The sequence below is a fragment of the Saccopteryx leptura genome, chromosome 4 (genome assembly GCF_036850995.1).
Source record: "Saccopteryx leptura isolate mSacLep1 chromosome 4, mSacLep1_pri_phased_curated, whole genome shotgun sequence".
NCBI classification, from domain to species: Eukaryota; Metazoa; Chordata; class Mammalia; order Chiroptera; family Emballonuridae; genus Saccopteryx; species Saccopteryx leptura.
The window spans coordinates 5,001,286-5,020,854 of NC_089506.1; the positions used below are offsets into that span (position 1 = coordinate 5,001,286).

Sequence of the window (19,569 nt, forward strand, 5' to 3'; positions counted from 1 at the left end):
GTGTTGCCTCACTAGTACTATTCTATATGGGGTGAATTTTGGGTGCATTTAGCTTTTAGCAGGTCTACGGAAGTAAGCTAGTCCAGTTTTTAGATTGAATTTGGTCAGGACTTCTTTCAGACTTTGGTTTAATTGTCCTGAACTCTGAGGCCTGTGAGCACCATGTAATATCTAATTAATATTGAATGCGTTTCCTACTAGTTGTAAGACCTTAGATATAAACACAGACCCATTAATAGACCTAAAATTAATGGGCAAGCTAAATGTGGAAATCATTTCATATAGTAATTTCTTAACATCTATCACTGTAGTCTCATTTCTAGTAGAGACAGCTTCTACCTATCCTGAAAAGGTGTTAATAATAACTTACAGGTCCTTATATTCCTGTGATGGTGGCTTTACTTTAGTAAAATCTATTTCTAAATGTTCACCTGGGAATGTTCCTCTTTCCCTATTTCTTAATTTCCCTACTTTGCTTAGTATTTACTTGGGCACAGACTCAACAATATATTCTAAGCCTGGCAACGAATAATTTCCTTAAATAATTCTATTACTGAACAGTTATCTAATTTTTTGTTGAATTTGGTGAACCGGTTGTTAAAATGACACTTTTTCTTTTTAATCAGGGTTCTCTCTAAGTTGGGTGCCTGGGCAGCCATGCAATGTGGGAATCACAAATAAAAGTTCCTTATTCTTTTTAATGTTCATCAGCAAAACTGCAAAGATTACTGGAATATTGTAGATGTACTAGTTCCATAGAAATCTGCTGAAGAACAATTGCTGGTCTTTAATGAGATTTTTATTTCCAAATTGATATTAATGATGACTGTATCTAGATTTCATAAAAAATATTTTTATTACATTTAATGCAGCGACATTGATAAATCAGGGTACATATGTTGAGAGAAAACTTCTCCAGATTATTTTGACATTTGATTATGCTGTATACCCCTCACCCAAAGACAAATTTTCTTCCGTCACCTTCTATTTGGTTTTCTCTGTGCCCCTCCCCTCCCCCCACCCCCTCTCTCTCCTTCCCGCCCCATCCCTTCAACTCCACCCCCCCATTACCATCACATTCTTGTCCATGTCTCTGAGTCTCATTTTTATGTCCCATCAATGTATAGATTCATATAGTTCTTAGTATTTTCTGATTTACTTATTTCACTCCGTATAATGTTATCAAGGTCCATCCATGTTACTGTAATGTAAGTGATCCAATGTCATCATTTCTTATGGCTGAGTAGTATTCCATAGTATATATGTGCTAAAGCTTTTTAATCCACTCGTCCTCTGACAGACACTTGGACTGTTTCCAGATCTTCGCTATTGTGAACAATGCTGCCACAAACATGGGGGTGCATTTCTCCTTTTGGAGCAGGTCTATGGTGTTCTTGGGGTATATTCCTAAAAATGGGATAACTGGGTCAAAAAGCAGTTCAATTGTCAATTTTTTGAGGAATCTCCACACTGTTTTCCACAGAGGCTGCACCAGTCTGCATTCCTACCAGCAGTGTAGGAGGGTTCCTTTCCTCCACATCCTCGCCAGCACTTATTCTGTGTTGTTTTGTTGATGAGCGCCATTCTGACTGGTGTGAGGTGATATCTCATTGTGGTTTTAATTTGCATTTCTCTAATGATTAGTGATGTTGAGCATTTTTTCATATGCCTATTGGCCATCTGTATGTTCTCTTTGGAGAAATGTTTATTCATTTCTTTGGCCCATTTTTTTGATTGGATTGTCTGTCTTTATGGTGTTGAGATTTACAAGTTCTTTATAAATTTTGGTTATTAACCCCTTCTCAGATGTATTGTCAAATATGTTCTCCCATTGTGTAGTTTGTCTTTTTATTCTGTTCTTATTGTCTTTAGCTGTGCAAAAGCTTTTTAATTTGATCTAGTCCCATTTGTTTATCCTCTCTTTTATTTCACTTGGCCGTGGAGTTAAATCAGCAAATATATCACTGTAAGAGATGTCGGAAATCTTACTGCCTATGTTTCTTCTAAGATGCTTATGGTTTCACAGCTTACATTTAAGTCTTTTATCCATTCTGAGTTTATTTTGTGAATGGTATAAGTTCGTGGTCTAGTTTTATTTTTTTGCAGGTAGCTGTCCAATTTTCCCAACACCATTTATTAAAGAGGCTGTCTTTACTCCATTGTATTTCCTTATCTCCTTTGTCAAATATCAGTTGTCCATAGAGCTGTGGGTTTATTTCTGGGTTCTCCGTTCTGTTCCATTGATCTATATACCATACCAGGCTGTTTTGAGTACAATGGCCTTTTGTATAGCTTGATATCAGGAAGTGTGATACCTCCCCGTTTATTCTTCTTTTTATAATTGCTGAGGCTATTTGTGTTCTCTTTTGGTTCCATATAAAATTAAAGGCCAATATCCCTGATGAGTATAGATGCTAAAATCCTCAACAAAGTATTAGCAAACCGGATCCAACAATATATGGAAAAAATCATACAACATGATCAAGTGGGATTTATTCTGGGGAGGGAAGGCTGGTACAATATCTGCAAATCAATCAATGTGGTTCATCACATAAATAAAAAGAAGGAGAAAAACCACATGATAATTTCAAAAGATGCAGAAAAAGCATTTGATAAAATCCAGCACTCATTCATGATCAAAACTCTCAACAAAGTGGGAATACAGAGAACATACCTGAACATGATAAAAGCCATCTATGACACACCCACAGCCAACATCATACTCAATGGGCAAAAATTAAAAGCAATACCCTTAAGATCAGGAACAAGGCAGGGGTACCCCCTTTCACCACTCTTATTCAACATAGTCCTGGAAGTCCTAGCCACAGCAATCAGACAAGAAGAAGAAATAAAAGGCATTCAAGTTGGAAAAGAAGAAGTAAAGCTATTATTATTTGCAGTTGATATGATATTGTATATAGAAAACCCTAAAGTCTCAGTCAAAAAACTACTGGATCTGATAAATGAATTTAGCAAAGTGGCATGATATAAAATTAATACTCATAAATCAGATGCATTTTTATACACCAACAATGAACAGTCAGAAAGAGAAATTAAGGAAACAGCCTTCTTCACTATTACAACCAAAAAAATAAAGTACCTAGGAGGACATTTAACCAAGGAGACTAAAGACCTGTACTTGGAAAATTATAAAACATTGATAAAAGAAATCAAGGAATACACAAACAAGTGGAAGCATATACCATGCTCATGGTTAGGAAGAATAAACATCATTAAAAGGTCTATATTATCAAAGCAATTTATAAATTCAATGCAATACCAATTAAAATTTATATGGCAGTAAATTTAGCATTTTAAAAAAACATTTTATAAAAATACTCTCGAAACCAAATTCTCCTCTGGTTGTGACTTATTCAAGAGGTTGGGATGTAAAGATCTTTGCCTAGGATGGATCCACTCCCTTTTAAACAGGTAGCAAAAAAGTTTTAATGACAGGAAAAAAAGGAGAGATGATTATCTTTTACAGAATTTCTCCTCATCTGCCTGATAAAATGGGGATTTTCTTCCCAACCTTAAACAGGCAGCTGACATGCAATGAAGATGAATCAATAACTGGATGATTTGCAAAAACAGCTCTGTTTTGTATTTGCTTTATTTTCTCAAACGGAAAATACACCAAACCTCAAAGTCATAGCAGAAGTGAGAGTCAGCTACAAAGTGCTGACGTTACTATGAGGGCCTTCCTTTGACTCAGGCAGGAGCTTGGACCTGCAATCATGTGTCTATAGAGGAAACTTTCTCCAGTCACAGCCACGCCCTCACTGAGCACCTGCATTAGGAATATGTGCTGCTTCTCTCCAGCTGATGGCTTCCACCTCTGTCCCCAGGTGACCTGCCTGCATTGGGGCACACTGGAGAAAGAGCCACCACCTGACCCTGCCCGTTCCTCCTGTGACAACAGACACTCATTTCCATGATGCGGCCACTATTCCTTCTTCTTCCTCCTCTCATGTCTTATGCTGGTGGTGACAGGTAAGCTGAGGGTCCCACTGGTAAGATGATTACAAGGCGTGAACTTGGAGCCCGGGGCGGAAAGGGCCGAAGGAGTTCACAATCCAATGATGCCCTGAAATACGTGAGAAGTGATGCAGAGCGCCCCTGACGGAAGCCCCGCGTGCACGGCGCACTCGCTTCACCAATAAGGAGGGAGACGCTCACAGAAATTATACAGGTTTTCCTAAGGTTGTCCTCATGAACCAGGTGATAATAAGCTTGTAACTAGAAATGCTGACAGGTAACATGTACAGGGGACGTCATAGCTTACAAATGACACATAATAATAGCTAACAATATCGACCTCTTCCTCAACCCCATGCCAATACAGAAGCTTTAACCTACTACCCACCTTCTCTCATCACAAGATGCACAGGTACGGGGCAGGTGTTCTTAGCCCTGTCCCACACCTGAGAATAAGAACAGAAGTAACTTGCTCCAACTCATACGGACTACATGTAGGAAAGCCTTTTACTGAATCCCAAGTGTCTTTGGCTCCAAACACCAAGGTTTGTTTTTTCAGAGACAGAGAGAGAGAGTCAGTGAGAGGGACAGATAAGGATGGACAGACAGGAACGGAGAGAGATAAGAAATATCAATCATCAGTTTTTTGTTGTGACACCTTAGAAGTTCATTGATTGCTTTCTCATATGTGCCTTGACCGTGGGCCTTCAGCAGACCGAGTAACTCTTGCTCAGCCAGCGACCTTGGGTCCAAGCTGGTGAGCTTTGCTCAAATCCGATGAGCCCGCGCTCAAGCTGGTGACTTTGGAGTCTCGAACCTGTTTCCTCCATATCCCAGTCCGACGCTCTATCCACTGCGGCACTGTCTGATCTGCAAACACTGAGTTTTTATTGACTATTCAACAACGTCCCCAAATAACTGTATTTATCAAATTAAATATAAACAGTGCATGCTTCTTAATATGACTATGACTCATGCTATAGTTGGAACATTCTTATACAAAAAGATTTCCCGTTGCTTATCTGAAAGTTCAAACTTAAAGGGGTGTCCTGTGTACCGCATGGCCACCTTATGTATCTGTCAGCATGTGCCAGGTTGTGCGGTGGTGACAGCCACGTCAGAATTATAAAAGACCAAAGTGGACATTGTTTCTCATCCATATTGACTCTGGCCACAGGGCACTTTGCTCCCTCTAACCTCTGAGGTCCGGCCGACAGAGCCCCCACCACGTGAATGTGGCTGGTCCTTGTGTTGAGGGACAGCGTTTGGGGAGTCACACACTGGTAATGAAGGGCTCTGGCAGGACATGTCCCATCTGCTCAAACTTCATTCACCAAGTAAGCCTTCCAGCCCCGCCCATCCACACAGCAGGTCAGTCCTACATTGTGTCATGAAAATAGACAGCTGGATGGACCTGGTGAACAGCCTGGTGGAAGTGGACACACAAGAGATATAAGTATGGATAGATAGATAGATGTAGATATCAGTGTGGGTGTGGAGGTACACAAATACATATTCATATTAATATAACCTAAATGATATCAACTACAGATATATATGAATATCACATACTCATATATCTATATCAATATATATGAATCACATATATTTATACAATGAGTAATTACCTTTATCTTGCCTTCTTATGGGAAATTAGGAGCCTCCAGGCTTCCAGGGGAAACTCTGGTTGTGGAGGAGGAGGAATCAGAAGCCGGGTCTCCTACCTCCTGGTGGAGGATGCTGACGTCACAACACGGTGCCTTCACAAGCCGTGAACTTCAACGGAAACACCTCCCGTTCCCGGTCCCCCCACTGGCTGCCTGTCCTTGTCCCCCTCGCTCTCTGTAGACCCTCCCTGCGCCCACGGTGCTGTCAGAGTTGCTGGTGCCAACCTCCCTGACCTGTCACCTTCTGTGCGGCTTGTCTCACACGTGCTCACCAGAGCCGTGGCTGCTGCACTTGAGACAGATCACAATTTCTGAGCCAGCTCTCACTGCGTGGGTTGCAGGAGGCGCTGTGTGCAGGGGCAGAATGCTCAGTCCCACACCCACTGTCTTCTTGGTATCATGTGGTTGGGGGGTGCTGTTCTTCTGACAAAGAAGAGGGCATTCACATTTCGGAAGCTTTGATGACACACACGTGAAGAATACATGTATCTTGTGTTCCTGCCAGGTCGCAGGCTCTGTCTGAGCTAAAGTTTCTTCCTCTGCAAAGGACAAGACACTGTCCTGCAGAGATCGAGTGCTTTTTTGGGAAAGGGCCTGGTAATTAACATTTTGATTTTTGTGGGCATAATTCTCTGTCATGACAGGTCACCTCTGCCGCAAACAACACAGGGACAAAGGGAAATGCTTGTCTTTTAAAATAGTTATGGGCACTCATATTTGAATTGCAGACCATTTTCATAAATTACCCAATATTTTTCTTCTTCTGGTTTTCTTAAAAATAATTTTTACCATTTAAAAAATTTGAAAACCTTTCTACACTCGCAGGTCCCACTTTGGTGACAGAGGGCTGATTTTGTTCCGGGGACAGTAACTGGCAGCGTCTGGCTCTACAAAATGAAGACAGGCAGCTTTGGTTAAACTTCCTTTATTCCCTGTTTGTTTTTTGTTTTTCCCACTACCCGTTCCTGCACAGGAAATGAACAAAATAAAGAGAATCCTGGAATGTAAAACTATGGGAGGCACCTGCAGGCACCAGAGAACCCACAGGTGCTCCGTGCTGCCCGCGGACTGCAGGAGTTGGTACAGACACTGCTGCTGACTCTGGGCGCACTGAGGGTCCCCCGCAGTGAGGGAGACATGCTACAGCTGATGTCTGCAGAATAAAAGCGTCACCACTCACGCGGATCCTGTGTCTAGTCTTTCTAAGGGCTTGCCTAATTGACAGGTCACTGAACTGGGGGCAGGGCTAGGGTGACATTTCAGTCCTGCGTCTGCTCATACCACTAAGTAGCTGCCTCACACCCAGCAAGGTGTCTCCTCTCCTGGGCCTCAGTGTCTGCACCTGCCACGAGTGATACTGCTGTTCTCTGAGCCACCTGGAGCCTGTCTGCCCATGTCCATAAACCACTGTACTGAAGAGAGAGAGAGAGAGAGAGAGAGAGAGAGAGAGAGAGAGAGAGTTTGGTGTCTGTGGATTATTTGTTGAACGTCGTTGAGAGTTTGTTCTCGTTTTCATGCCCCTTGAGGGCTCTCGTGTACCCAGCAGTAGCTCTCGGTTGATTACTGAACAGCCCGGGAAACCACTTAGGGGCCCCGAGGAGCAGGAAGATTACAGCTGTCACTGAGACATCAACCCATAGAACCAGAACTCGGGGATTACAGAACCCAGCCCACTGTTGCACAGAGAGCCAAGACTCACAGACATGGGGATGACTTCTTCTCTCCAGAGGCGTCTTCCCAAATAGCCCGAGTCCTTGACGACCACTTCCTTAGAACTCATGGAATCACTTCAGGCAGAGACAGGGTTTGAATGGCAGAGCTGAAGCCTGCTGACTAGACGACTGGGAAAGGTGTTTAACGGTGGTACATCATATAATAGAATACTATGCCGCAATGAAGAGAAATGAATGATTGATTGATGTGATAACCCTTAGAACACTACACCATAAAGCTTGTAATTAGTGTATGGAAATTTTTAAAAATTTCACCTGCATGTGGGTTGATAAATGGGATGTGGACTGTGACATATAAAATTGGGTCATAATTAACCATCTGACCACACTAAAGGCAGTTGGGAAGAAAGAACTAAAATCACTTTGAAACCTTGTTAAATATTTTCCAGTAAATGGAACTAGGGATCCTGAAGAACTGACTTCTGAAAAGGGGGAGGGAAATGCAGGATGAGTCTGGAGCATCTCCTAGTGCCAGGAAGTAAAAAATATGCAGCATACTGTGTTTAAAGTTCATAACAGAAATCTGAAAGAGCCCTCAGTGACCAAAGTTGAAACAATTTATTTTTAGGTAAGAGGAGGGGAGACAGTGAGGCAGACTCCTACACGTGCCCCAACTGGGATCCAACCGGCAACAGCATCTGGGGCCAATGCATGAGTACCAAGCTATGTTTAGGGTCTGAGGCCAATGCTCTGATAAACTGAGCCATTCTCAGTGCCTGGGCCATCCCTCAAACCAATCGAGTCACTAGCTGAAAGAAGCTAAGAGAAAATGAAGGGGGAGAGGGAGGTCGGAAAAACAGATGGACACTTTGCAGGTGGGTCCTGACCAGAAAATGAGCCCAGGACATCCATATGCTGAGCCTTTGCTCTATCCAGTGAGCCCCGATCCAGGACCAAAACACTTTTATAAAAACAAACAATTATGGAAATCAAACCCAGAGATAAAAGAAAGAGCCATGTGTCCACAGTGAGATGAGAAATGGAGAAGGGACGACTTTCCTTTACTGCAAAACAGCAGTGAGCAGACACAGACCTGATGGGGAAATATAATATCAACATGAGAACACCATGCTCGGAATTGAGGCAGAATCCAACACTTTTTAAAAGCAGAAATAAAATATCTGTGTAATCTCAAAATATCTCCATATTCCCATTTTTTCCCTTGAGCAAACACATTTTGCATAACGCATTGGGAATTCTGATTCGAAATGGTAGCTTCCATATTTTTTTTTACTTTACTTTTGTTTACTAATCATTTCTCAGCAACAGCCTTATCAACCATTTATGAGAAATTAATTAAAAGACTACAAATAAGTTTTACTGATATTTTCCCCCAACTCTTTCTTTCTACTCTCATGTCTTCTTATTTGGATTCTTTATTTTGTAGGAGTCAGGGCTTAAGCAGTGTTTTCCAAAAAGGATTTGTGCAGATAAAATTTTCTAAATTCCTGAACATCCCAAAAAAGACTTTTTGTCCCAGTGTAAATCATCAAAAATTATTCCTCAGCATAGAATTGCTCTTTCAACGTAGTTCCCCTCAGAAGGGTCAAAAATCCCTTTGGGTACTCAGAGCTGCAGGAGAGAATCTTTATGTCCCCCTGATTATGCCACTTCTGAGCGAGTTTAATAAGCGCCTCCTGATGACTTCGAGGCCCTCCGACACACAAGCCCACATCCGCACTGGTAAATACTCAGTCAGAAGAGAGACAGAAAAGATTGTCATGTTCTGAGCAAGAATGAATCATCACATATGAAAAACAAGCATAAACACCAAGCAAAAAGGCAGACACGATGGATGGACCAGTGAGATCAGAAGGACATCAAAGGGACACTGGGCAAGAGCAGGACCTGGGACAGGCCACCTGCCCTCACATATTCACACACTGAGGGCAATGCTGTCTCTCCCCCAACTCTCCCGTTAACACAGGCTGATTCTGCACGGGCCTAACACCCAGCTCCTGTCCTCTCATCTACACGGTGCATCCCAGTGACCCTCTGCCATGAGCTCTCATCTACACAGTGCATCCCAGTGACCCTCTGCCATGAGCTCTCATCTACACAGTGCATCCCAGTGACCCTCTGCCATGAGCTCTCATCTACACAGTGCATCCCAGTGACCCTCTGCCATGAGCTCTCATCTACACAGTGCATCCCAGTGACCCTCAGCTGTGAGCACCTTCACCCTCTGAGCTGCCTTTCTCCTTTTCGCCTTCCAGGCCTGGGCTCGGACGTTCAGAGACACAGTTGACCAGGTGCCCGCCCAGGACAACCTGAACCCAGGACCAAGACCAGCCATTGGCCGAGGTCCATAACCAGCCTGGACATGGCCAGCTCCTTCCTGGGAGATGAAGACCTGGCTCAAGAAGCTTCAGGTGACACAGCAGCCAATGTGCTATCGGGGTTGGCAGCCCAGTAGAGGGGATGTTAGAGGGGCGTGGAGTCTGGGCTCAAAATTGGGTGTGTGTGGATGAGGAGCAGTGACCCTGACTGGAAGAGGAGGGTGGTGGAGTGGGAGACAGGATATAAGAATGAATATCACAGACATCAGAAAAATATCATAAGTCAGCATGACCAATGCAGAGTCACTGAGAGTCCCTGCGATTTACACAAACACATGAAAACTGGAAGGTCTGGTCTACGGTGAGTAGACATGTACCTCTCACAAGATCTCCATGAGGTCAGAGGTACCTCTCCTCCCTGTGCCCGTCCCCAGTGTCCCTGATCCCCCTCTTCCCTCAACAAGTGTTCAGAGAATACACATCTGCACATGTTGACATGGACACATCTGAAATATTCTTGAGCATCATTCTGGGAGCTGTAGGATCAATGACCGTCTGTACAAGCTTCTCTGTCACTGAGCTTGTGGACCGATACCCAGAGCACTGAAGACCTAGGAAGTGTTTAGTCTTTGTACCTGCAATTTCTGTTAATTCTGTCTCCATAGTAACCTCCACTCTAAGCTGCAAGAATGTCTGAGATATCAAGTATTATTTTAACAAAGAACATCACAGCCAGATTGCTGCCAAGAAGAACTGGGGAATCATGGCACCTGGTAAACCTTTCCTTGTGTGTGGACAGCAGTTGCGCTCATATATTTTGGTGAGTGATGCTGAGATGACCTCTGGAGAGAACAATAAATCAATGTCTGCTCAATGTATGAGACATGTTCTTGAACTCTGCCATCTAATTATAGACATTTATCTAAAAGACGGTAAAAGCCCTGGCCGGTTGGCTCAGCGGTAGAGCGTCGGCCTAGCGTGTGGAGGACCCGGGTTCGATTCCCGGCCAGGGCACACAGGAGAAGCGCCCATCTGTTTCTCCACCCCTCCGCCGCGCCTTCCTCTCTGTCTCTGTCTTCCCCTCACAGAGCCAAGGCTCCATTGGAGCAAAGATGGCCCGGACGCTGGGGATGGCTCCTTGGCCTCTGCCCCAGGCGCTAGAGTGGTTCTGGTCGCAACATAGTGACGCCCAGGATGGGCAGAGCATCGCCCCCTGGTGGGCAGAGCCTTGCCCCTGGTAGGCGTGCCAGTGGATCCCGGTCGGGCGCATGCGGGAGTCTGTCTGACTGTCTCTCCCTGTTTCCAGCTTCAGAAAAAATAAATAAATAAATAAATAAATAAATAAATAAATAAATAAAAAACGGTAAAAAATGGCAAGATGATGTGTGTAAAAGGATACTCACTACAGTTATGCTTGTAACTGAAAATGTTTAGAAATAACCAAATTGTCAGAATTTAACAATTAATGACAGCTGGCTGAAAGGAGACCTATAAACCCTGGGGAGGTATAATGCGGTTCACACAGGGACACGGTCCTGAGCGCTGCTGGAACAGCGTTCGAGGTAAAGCCTTGGGTGAGGAAGGACACTCAGAACACGGGGACCCTGGTGGCTCCTGCAGAGCGGGTGGAGGGCTGGCGCAGGGAGGGGGACCAATAGTCTCACTCATCACTCAGCTCCCTTTGAATTTTTTCCTGTGTGCATGATTTACTTTTTTTATGGTGAAATATAAAAAATTCCAGAAGGATGTTGCAGGAATGTCGCTTGTGCTGTGTCTCCTGAAGGACACAGTAACTGGCGAGCAGCTTATGTGAACAATACAGATTCTACTGACTTTTTAAACATGTCTACTTTGGCTTTGTTCTAACCAACGCCTTTCGTTCTGTCCCATCTGCTCACTTCACTTGTGCCTGAGTCACTGTCTCCTCCACTGCAAGAGCCTATCCACCCAGGACCTGAACACCTCTCTTGAAGGTTAGTGAAATGCTTGAACCCATAAGGTGGACCCTCCACTGCACAAGGGCAAAACTTTGTTCCCAGAGGTGAGCAGGGCCTCATATCAGACACAGAAGAACAACTGTTCCCTGTACTCACTGACTGAGAGCTCTAGTCCTTGTCCTCTTTGAACACTAGAAGGTAAATACCCAAGCAGATGGCACAAAGAACACACACCAGGTCCTCATCATCACTATCAACATGAAACAAGTGTGCACACTGAGCCCACGGACACATGCTGCTGTGAAGGGGAGGGGCCAGGAGCATCAAAGAGGCTGGGAGGTCGGGTGGCCCTGACCCCAGGCCAGCCAGAGGCCCCGCTGCCCTCACTGCACTGTGGTCGCTGAGCCCCGCCCACCCCACTATAAGTGCAGGCTGGCTCTGCCCTCCCCACCACTCACTCTGCCCTCCCACCCGACCCACACCTCCAGGGGACTCTCAAGCCATGAGGACCCTCACCCTCCTCGCTATAAAGCTTGTAAAGACGAAGCTTTACAAATTTACTGGAAAAAAGGTAAAACTCAGAAATCAACAACAACAAAATTCTGTTTGATATATTAAAAAAGCAAAGTATCTGTGCAGAGAAGAGAAAGACCCAAATGGGAAATGACATACCGTGGAAATAATCTGCAGTACTTGGGACACAGGGATAATGTCCGAAGTTAAAAATGCATCTTAAAAAATCTAAGAAATGAATCCACCAAGTATTCCATTTTCCCAAACAGATGCCAAAACAGAAAGCACATTCAGTGGAAATTAACACAGGCACTTCTCAGACATGGAAACGTGTTGTCCCTGCTGACTCACGAGAGAACAAAGCCCGGACTCCACTGGGGTGGCAGTTCTTAGCCACCAGTTTGGGAAAGGTCCCAAACCACACAGTCCAGGCAGCAGACAGATCTGACAACACCAGGACCCCGGGATCCCGGCCCCCAGGGGCTGCTGAAAGTACGCAACACGGGTTTTCCAGGTCACATCAGTCTGCACGCGGACAGCCCGGGAGCTGGGGGACAGGGCTCACCTGTGCTCTGAGGGACAGGCACCTCGCATCTTCCTGCTCTAGTCATTGTCCTTCTCACGGTCGAAATACAGCGTCCAGAATTCCCACAACTCCCTGCGTCCTCCAAGCCGAAGTATGGGGGAAAAGATAGAACAATAGCCTAGCACAAATACAAAGCAGTAACAGTAATTCATTCTATTGTTTAAGAACGGTGACTTCCTAGGGGGAACATTGGAGTGATCAGAACTCCACTAATTGGCCACTCTGAGCTGGAAGAGAGTCTGGAACAACAAATTGCTTTGTTTTTCTTTTACAAACTACATGGCTGCTCAGATCCCAGACCAGAAGAAAAGAAGATAAAACGCGAATCACAGGGACCTTTAATCACCTTGCACTGTGTGTGGGCAGCAGCTGAGCTAATGTATTCTGGGGAGTGATAGTCTCACACATCACTTGGTGACCTTTCAAATTTTCTCATTTTTGTGCATGAATTCATTTTTTATTTTATAAAATCAGGAATCTCAAATAGGAACCATGATAACATCATTATATTTCCTACTTTTCCAAAAGGACACAAGACCTGGTGAGCATGTTATATACCACTGTTTTAGATTCTACTGACGACCTAAAACATCTGTCCTTCTGCGTTACTCTGACCACATCATCCTTTGTGTCCCTCTGTGTTCAGGTCACTTGAGGCTGAGTCACAGTCTCCTACCTCCAGAAGCCTATCCACCCAGAACCTGAAAACCTCCCTTACTGTATGGTGTTGCCCCTGAACGTGGAAGATGAACCCTCTACAGCAATGGGGGAAGGTCTGGTCCCAGGGTCGGGGCCTCCAGAGATGAGCAGGGCCCGCATTAGACACAGAAGAACGTTGTTCCCTGGACTCACTGAATGAGAGCTCTAGTCCTTGTCCTCTTTGAACACTAGAAGGTAAATACTCAAGCAGATGGTACAGAGAACACACACCAGGTCCTCATCATCACTATCAACATGAAACAAGTGTGGGCACTGAGCCCACAGATGCATGCTGCCACAATGGGGTGGGGACAGGAGCATCAAGGAGGTTGAGAGTCCCACGGCCCTCACTGCGCTGTGGTCACTGAGCCCCGCCCACCCCACTATAAGTGCAGGCTGGCTCTGCCCTCCCCACCACTCACTCTGCTCTCTCACTGGACCCACACCTCCAGGGGACTCTCAGCCATGAGGACCCTCACCATCCTCGCTGCCCTGCTCCTCCTGGCCTTCCAGGCCCAGGCTGAGCCCCTGCAGGAGACAGCTGACCAGGTGCCTGCCCAGGACCAGTCTGAGGCCGAAGACCAGGACATGGCCATCTCCTTCACAGAAGAGGAACGCTTCGTTCGAGAGGCTTTAGGTGACACCTGTCCATATGCTACAGGGTCTGACCCCATCAGAGGGCCTGTCAGAGGGGTGTGGAGTCCAGGCTGATAGTCGGGGGTGGGATGAGTGGGGAGAGAAGCAGGCACCACGAGGGGAGAGGAGGATGGGGGCGGGGCAGAGAATGAGCACAGACATGATGGACTCGGGTCAGAGACGGTCATGGGTCTGTGTGACCAACGCAGAGTCAGCCAGTGCTTGTGATTTACAAAGACACGTGACTTTTCACCCTATCCTGGCAGGTGTTGTCTACAGTAAATAGATAGGTCACATCTCACAAGATCACCATAGTCTGGCTGTGCCCCTGCTTTCTGTGCCCGTTCCCTCCGTGCCTGACCCTGTCCTTGTCCACAGGCCTTCGGAAAGTCACCGTCTGCACGTGCCGACGCAGCCTCTTCTGTACTATCCTGGAACGTCACTCTGGGAGCTGTAGGCTCAATGGCCGTAAATACAGGCTTTGCTGTCGCTGAGCTTTGTGGACTGAGACCCACAGCACTGTGACATTCCACTGAGGACCCGAGAGTGCATTTAGTCTGTGTACCTGTCCCTTCTCTCCTTTCTCCAGAATAAACTTCGAGCATTAAACTCACTGGTAGCCTTTTTTTTTCTTTTTTACTATTCTTACGTGTGTGGTCACCTGTTCTGAGAATTCTTCCCTGAATGGTCTACACTAAGTTAACTGGGCTTTGTATCCCTTGATGCACAATTTGAGTTCACAGGGCAATAACAAAACCAACAAAAAGAAACATAATTGCTAAGTAAAGAAATGTTAACCTACACAATTTAACCCATTCGTAATGAAACTGAAAAGTAAACAGTTTCTATGGGGTGACTCAGAAAATGTTGCTGATCCCAGGAAAAGTGGATCTCATATGCATGTTTCTTACTCTTTAATTTTAAGACGTGAGAAGGCATTGATATGTGTAGATATTTTCTAGGATAAGCTGTATTAACAAGATCAAGTGAACTAATGCTCCAGGGTGCCACCAACAGAGAAAAGTACGAACTACACCAGAACCAGAGTAGACTGACCAGCACTGGCCATCTGAAATAACAGCCGGAGGGAAGGGGAGTCCAGATCTGGTCAGTATCACTGGTCCTGGCTACTCAGGCATGCTCTTCGGGCTCCCAGAGGAAGGGTAGTCCACTGTCCAATGCAACAGCTGGTTTCAACTCTCTTTATGTCCCGCTCTCAAAGAGACTGATTTATGAGTTAAAACGAACCTGTTACTAATTTTAATAAATTCCATCAAGAAATAAATATTTTAGTTTTTCCAATGACGAGCCCTTAACTCCGAACAGAAAGGTATCTGAGATGCAGAAAAGCCTTATTTGCAGAAGACAAGAACCTCTCTGGACCCCTCTCCCTGTTCCACTGTTGTGACACACATCCTAGAGCCACAACCTTGGATTCTACCCTGAGGCTGTGTTGTCCTCATAGAACCTTGTGTTTGATCCTTGCACTGTGACCACACCTACCGTATTTCCCCATGTATAAGACACACCTGTTTTGAGAAATTTGGGGTCTATAAACTGAGTGCGTCTTATACAGTGATTGTGGCATTTCAGATGCCATAGATGGATCTCAGGATGGGGCAATATATGAAGACAGTGATTATTCATCAGACACAGATGAGGACAGTAATGGATGGGGGAGTATTGAGAGTGATAAGGAGTTGTATGAATTTTATGATGAATAAAACAAGTTCAATAACTTTATGGAACTTTTTTTTTTCATATTTTGGACCCAAAAATTAAGGTGTGTCTTATACATGGAAAGCATCTTATACTTGGGGAAAAACAGTAATTCAAGAAAATTAGCCCCATAAATATTTCAAACTAGAAACACTTTTAATTTGAAACTTAACCAACAAGGAATATGTGCCCCTCTCAGCTCCCTCCTCCCCCCGGACACGAGAGCACTGACACAGGGAAGACCGGGCTTTACAAACAGTAGTAGGGAAGAGACAAAACTCACAAATGACCAAAAATCATAACAGCACATAAAAATGCAAAGTATTTGTGTAAACAAGAGAAAGAGCCAAAAGAAAATGACAGATCATGCAAATGTTCCACAGCCCCTGGAAAAGAGTGACAATTTCCTGAATGTATAAATAAGCCCTACAACCCAAAAGGAATAAATCAGCCAGGTATTCCATTTCCCAGAACCGATGCCAAGAAGAAAGACATTCAGAGAAAATAAACAGAGGCACTTCTTCGATGTGGACACATGTTGCCCCGTGACTCAGGAGAGACACAAAGCCAGGACTCCATCCGGGTTGCAGGTCTTACCTGTTACTCTGGGAGAGATGTCAACCCTCACAGTTCAGGTAGCAGACTGCTTTCTGCCACGCCTGCACCCCAGGGTCCCTGCCACCAGGGGTTTCAGAGAGTCAGGAGCAGGTTATTACAGCTCACAGCGATCGGCATGCAGGCAGCACTGGAGGTGGGGGACGTGCCTCAAGTGGGGTCTCAGGACCAGGATGTGGCCATCTCCTTCACAGAAGAGGAACTCATCACTCGAGAAGCTTCAGGTGACACCTGCCCACGTGCTACAGGGTCTGACCCTATCAGAAGGCTTGTCAGTGGGGCGTGGAGTCCGGGCTCACAGTCGAGAGTAGAATGAGGGGGGAGAGAACCAGGCGCCATGAGGGGAGAGGAGGAGGGGGGCAGAGAAAGAGCAAGGACGTGTTGGACTCGGGTCAGAGACGGTCATGAGTCTGTGTGACCAACGCAGAGTCAGCCAGTGCTTGTGATTTACACAGACACGTGACCTTTCACCCTAATGCAGCAGGTATTGTTTGTGGCAATAGACAGGTCACTTCTCAGTGTCTGTCCCTGATATTGGCTGTGCCTCTGCTCCCTGAGCCCGGGTCCACTGTGCCTGACCCTCCCCTTCCCTCCGCAGGCCTTGAGAGAGGAGCCAGGGCACGTACTGATCTGGTCACTTCTGCAGGGTTAATGAATCTCATGCTGGAAGATGCACTAGCTTTGGTAACAAAAACAGGCTTTGCTGTCGCGATACTTTGTGAACCGAGATCACAGCTCTGCGACGTTCCTCTGAAGACCTGAGGAAGCGATTATCTGTGCACCTGCACCTTCTCTTCTCTCTCCATAATAAACTTCAAGCATAAACTCACTGTTTAGCCTTTTTCCCTCTTTCCATTATTCATTTTTTATTGATTTTAATTTATTGTTTACATAGATTCTAGTGTTGCTCCTAATGTTTCCCCCCCTCCCCTGTATTACCCTCAACATCTTCCTTTCCACCTTCCCCACAGCGCCCTCCCCCCTTCACTTCAGGATTATCCATCCTCTCATCCCCTTTCCCTCTGTCCTCTTTTCCTCTGGTCCCTTTGATCCCCCCTCTGTCTCAATTCTGTTCCTCAGTTCACATTGTTCATTGGATTCTTCAAATGAGTGAGGTCATATGATATTTTTCTTTCTCTACCTGCCTTATTTCATTTAACATAATAGTTTCCAGGTCCATCCATGTTGTCTCAAAAGGTAAGATTTCCTTCTTTCTCATGCATAGTATTCCATTGTATATATGTACCATTGCTTTTTAATCCACTCGTCCACTGACAGACAGATGAGCTGTTTCCAGATCTTGGCTATTGTGAACAATGCTGCCATAAACATGGGGTGCATTTTTTCTTTTTAATCATTGATGTAGTGTTCTTGGGATATATTCCTAAAGTGGAATGCCTGGGTCAAAAGGCAGTTTCATTTTTAAATTTTTGAGAAAAATCCATACTGTCTTCCACAGTGGCTGCACCAGTCCGCATTCCCACCAGCAGTGCAGGAGGGTTCCCTTTTCTCCACATCCTGGCCAGCACTTATTACGTGTTGTTTTGTTGATGAGCACCATTTTGACTGGTGTGAAGTAGTATCTCATTGTGGTTTTAATTTGCATTTCTCTAATGATTTGCGAGGTTAAAAATTTTTACATCTGCCCATTGGTCATCTGTATGTCTTCTTTGGAGAAGTGTCTATTCATTTCTTTTGCCTATTTTTTGATTAGATTTTTTATCTTTCTGGTGTTGAGTTAAACAAGTTCTTTATAAATTTTGGTTATTAACCCCTTATCAGATGTATTGTCAAAAATGTTCTCCCATTGTATGGCTTGTCTTTTTATTCTGTTCATATTGTCTTCAGCTGTGCAAAAGCTTTTTAGTTTGGTATAGTCCCATTTTTTTATCCTTGTTGTTTATTTCCCTTGCCTGTAGAGATAAATCAGCAAATGTATTGCTGCGAGAGATGTCGGAGAGCTTACTGCCTATGTTTTCTTCTGAGATGTTTATGGTTTCATGACTTACATTTAAGTCTTTTATCCATTTTGAGTTTATTTTTTTGAAGGGTATAAGTTGGTGGTTTAGTTTCATTTTTTTTTTTTTTCCGGTAGTTGTCTAATTTTCCCAACACCATTTGTTGAAGAGGCTGTCATTACTCTTACTCCAACTTATGCTCTTACCTTCTTTGTCAAATATCAGTTGTCCATAAAAGTGTGTGTGTATTTCTGGGTTCTCTGTTCTGTTCCTTTCATCTACATGCCTGTTCTTATGCCAGTACCAGGCTGTTTTGAGTACAATGGCCTTGATGTATAACTTGGTATCAGAAAGTGTGATACCACCCACTTTATTCTTCTTTTCCAAGATTTCTGAGGCTATTCCAGTTTTTTGTTCTTGTTGTTCCATATTAATTTTTGGAATATATGTTCTATATCTTTGAAGTATGTCATTGGTATTTTAATTGATATTGCATTGAATTTATAAATTGCCTTATAGACATTATGATGATGTGTATTCTTCCCAACCATGAGTACGGTATATCTTTCCACTTGCTTGTATCTTTCTTGATTTCTTTTATCAATGTTGTATAACTTTTCAAGTACAAGTCTTTTATCTCCTTGGTTAAATTTACTTCTAGGTTCTTTATTTTTTGTTGCTGTTTTTACAATAGTGAAGAGTGTTGATTCCTTAATTTCTCTTTTCGACAGTTCATTGTTAGTGTATAAAAATACCTCTGGTTTCCGAGTAATAATTTTATATTTTCCACCTTGCTGAATTCATTTATCAGGTCCTGTAGTTTTCTGACTGAGACTTTATGGTTTTCTATATACAGTATCATCTCATCTGCAAATAACGATAATTTTACTTCTTCTTTTCCAATTGGGATGCCTTTTATTTCTTCTTCTTGTCCAATTCCTGTGGGTAGAACTTCCAGAACTATGTTGAATAAGAGTGTTGAAAGGGGACACCCCTGCCTTGTTCCTGATCTTAGGGGATTGCTTTTAACTTTTGTCCATTGAGTATGATGTTGGTTGTGGGTCTGTCATAGATGGCCTTTGTCATGTTGAGGTATGTTCCCTGTATTCCCACTTTGCTGAGTGTTTTGATCATGAATGGGTGCTGGATTTTATCAAATGCTTTTTCTGCATCTATTGAAATTATCATGTGGTTTTTCTCCTTCCTTTGTTTATATGATGATTCACAATGATTGATTTATGAATATTGT

At 44.1% G+C, this 19,569-nt stretch overlaps 1 protein-coding gene and 2 long non-coding RNA genes across 3 annotated transcripts in view; all 3 read left to right on the forward strand.

The window, feature by feature from the left end:
* Window positions 1-14,641, forward strand: part of LOC136402588 (uncharacterized) — an 83,516-nt gene extending 68,875 nt beyond the window's left edge. The window contains exon 3 of the long non-coding RNA XR_010751001.1: window positions 14,576-14,641. This is a non-coding gene — a long non-coding RNA (uncharacterized lncRNA). The remainder of the gene's footprint in view (window positions 1-14,575) is intronic.
* On the forward strand, window positions 13,805-14,641 carry LOC136402582 (alpha-defensin 1-like). The gene is made up of 2 exons (XM_066380088.1): window positions 13,805-14,029; window positions 14,407-14,641. Exons 1-2 carry the CDS (start codon window positions 13,858-13,860, stop codon window positions 14,520-14,522), a joined length of 288 nt encoding a protein of 95 aa, XP_066236185.1. The 5' UTR covers window positions 13,805-13,857; the 3' UTR covers window positions 14,523-14,641.
* A 1,878-nt stretch (window positions 14,642-16,519) lies between these two features.
* Window positions 16,520-19,569, forward strand: part of LOC136402587 (uncharacterized) — a 37,710-nt gene continuing 34,660 nt past the window's right edge. The window contains exon 1 of the long non-coding RNA XR_010751000.1: window positions 16,520-16,586. This is a non-coding gene — a long non-coding RNA (uncharacterized lncRNA). The remainder of the gene's footprint in view (window positions 16,587-19,569) is intronic.

What these genes read in the sequence shown, in the direction of transcription:
- LOC136402582 (XM_066380088.1), top strand. Translation starts at nt 13,858, where the DNA reads ATGAGGACCCTCACCATCCTCGCTGCCCTGCTCCTCCTGGCCTTCCAG. An exon ending in CTTCGTTCGAGAGGCTTTAG is followed by an intron (nt 14,030 to 14,406) that starts GTGACACCTGTC and finishes CCTTGTCCACAG; the next exon opens with GCCTTCGGAAAGTCACCGTC.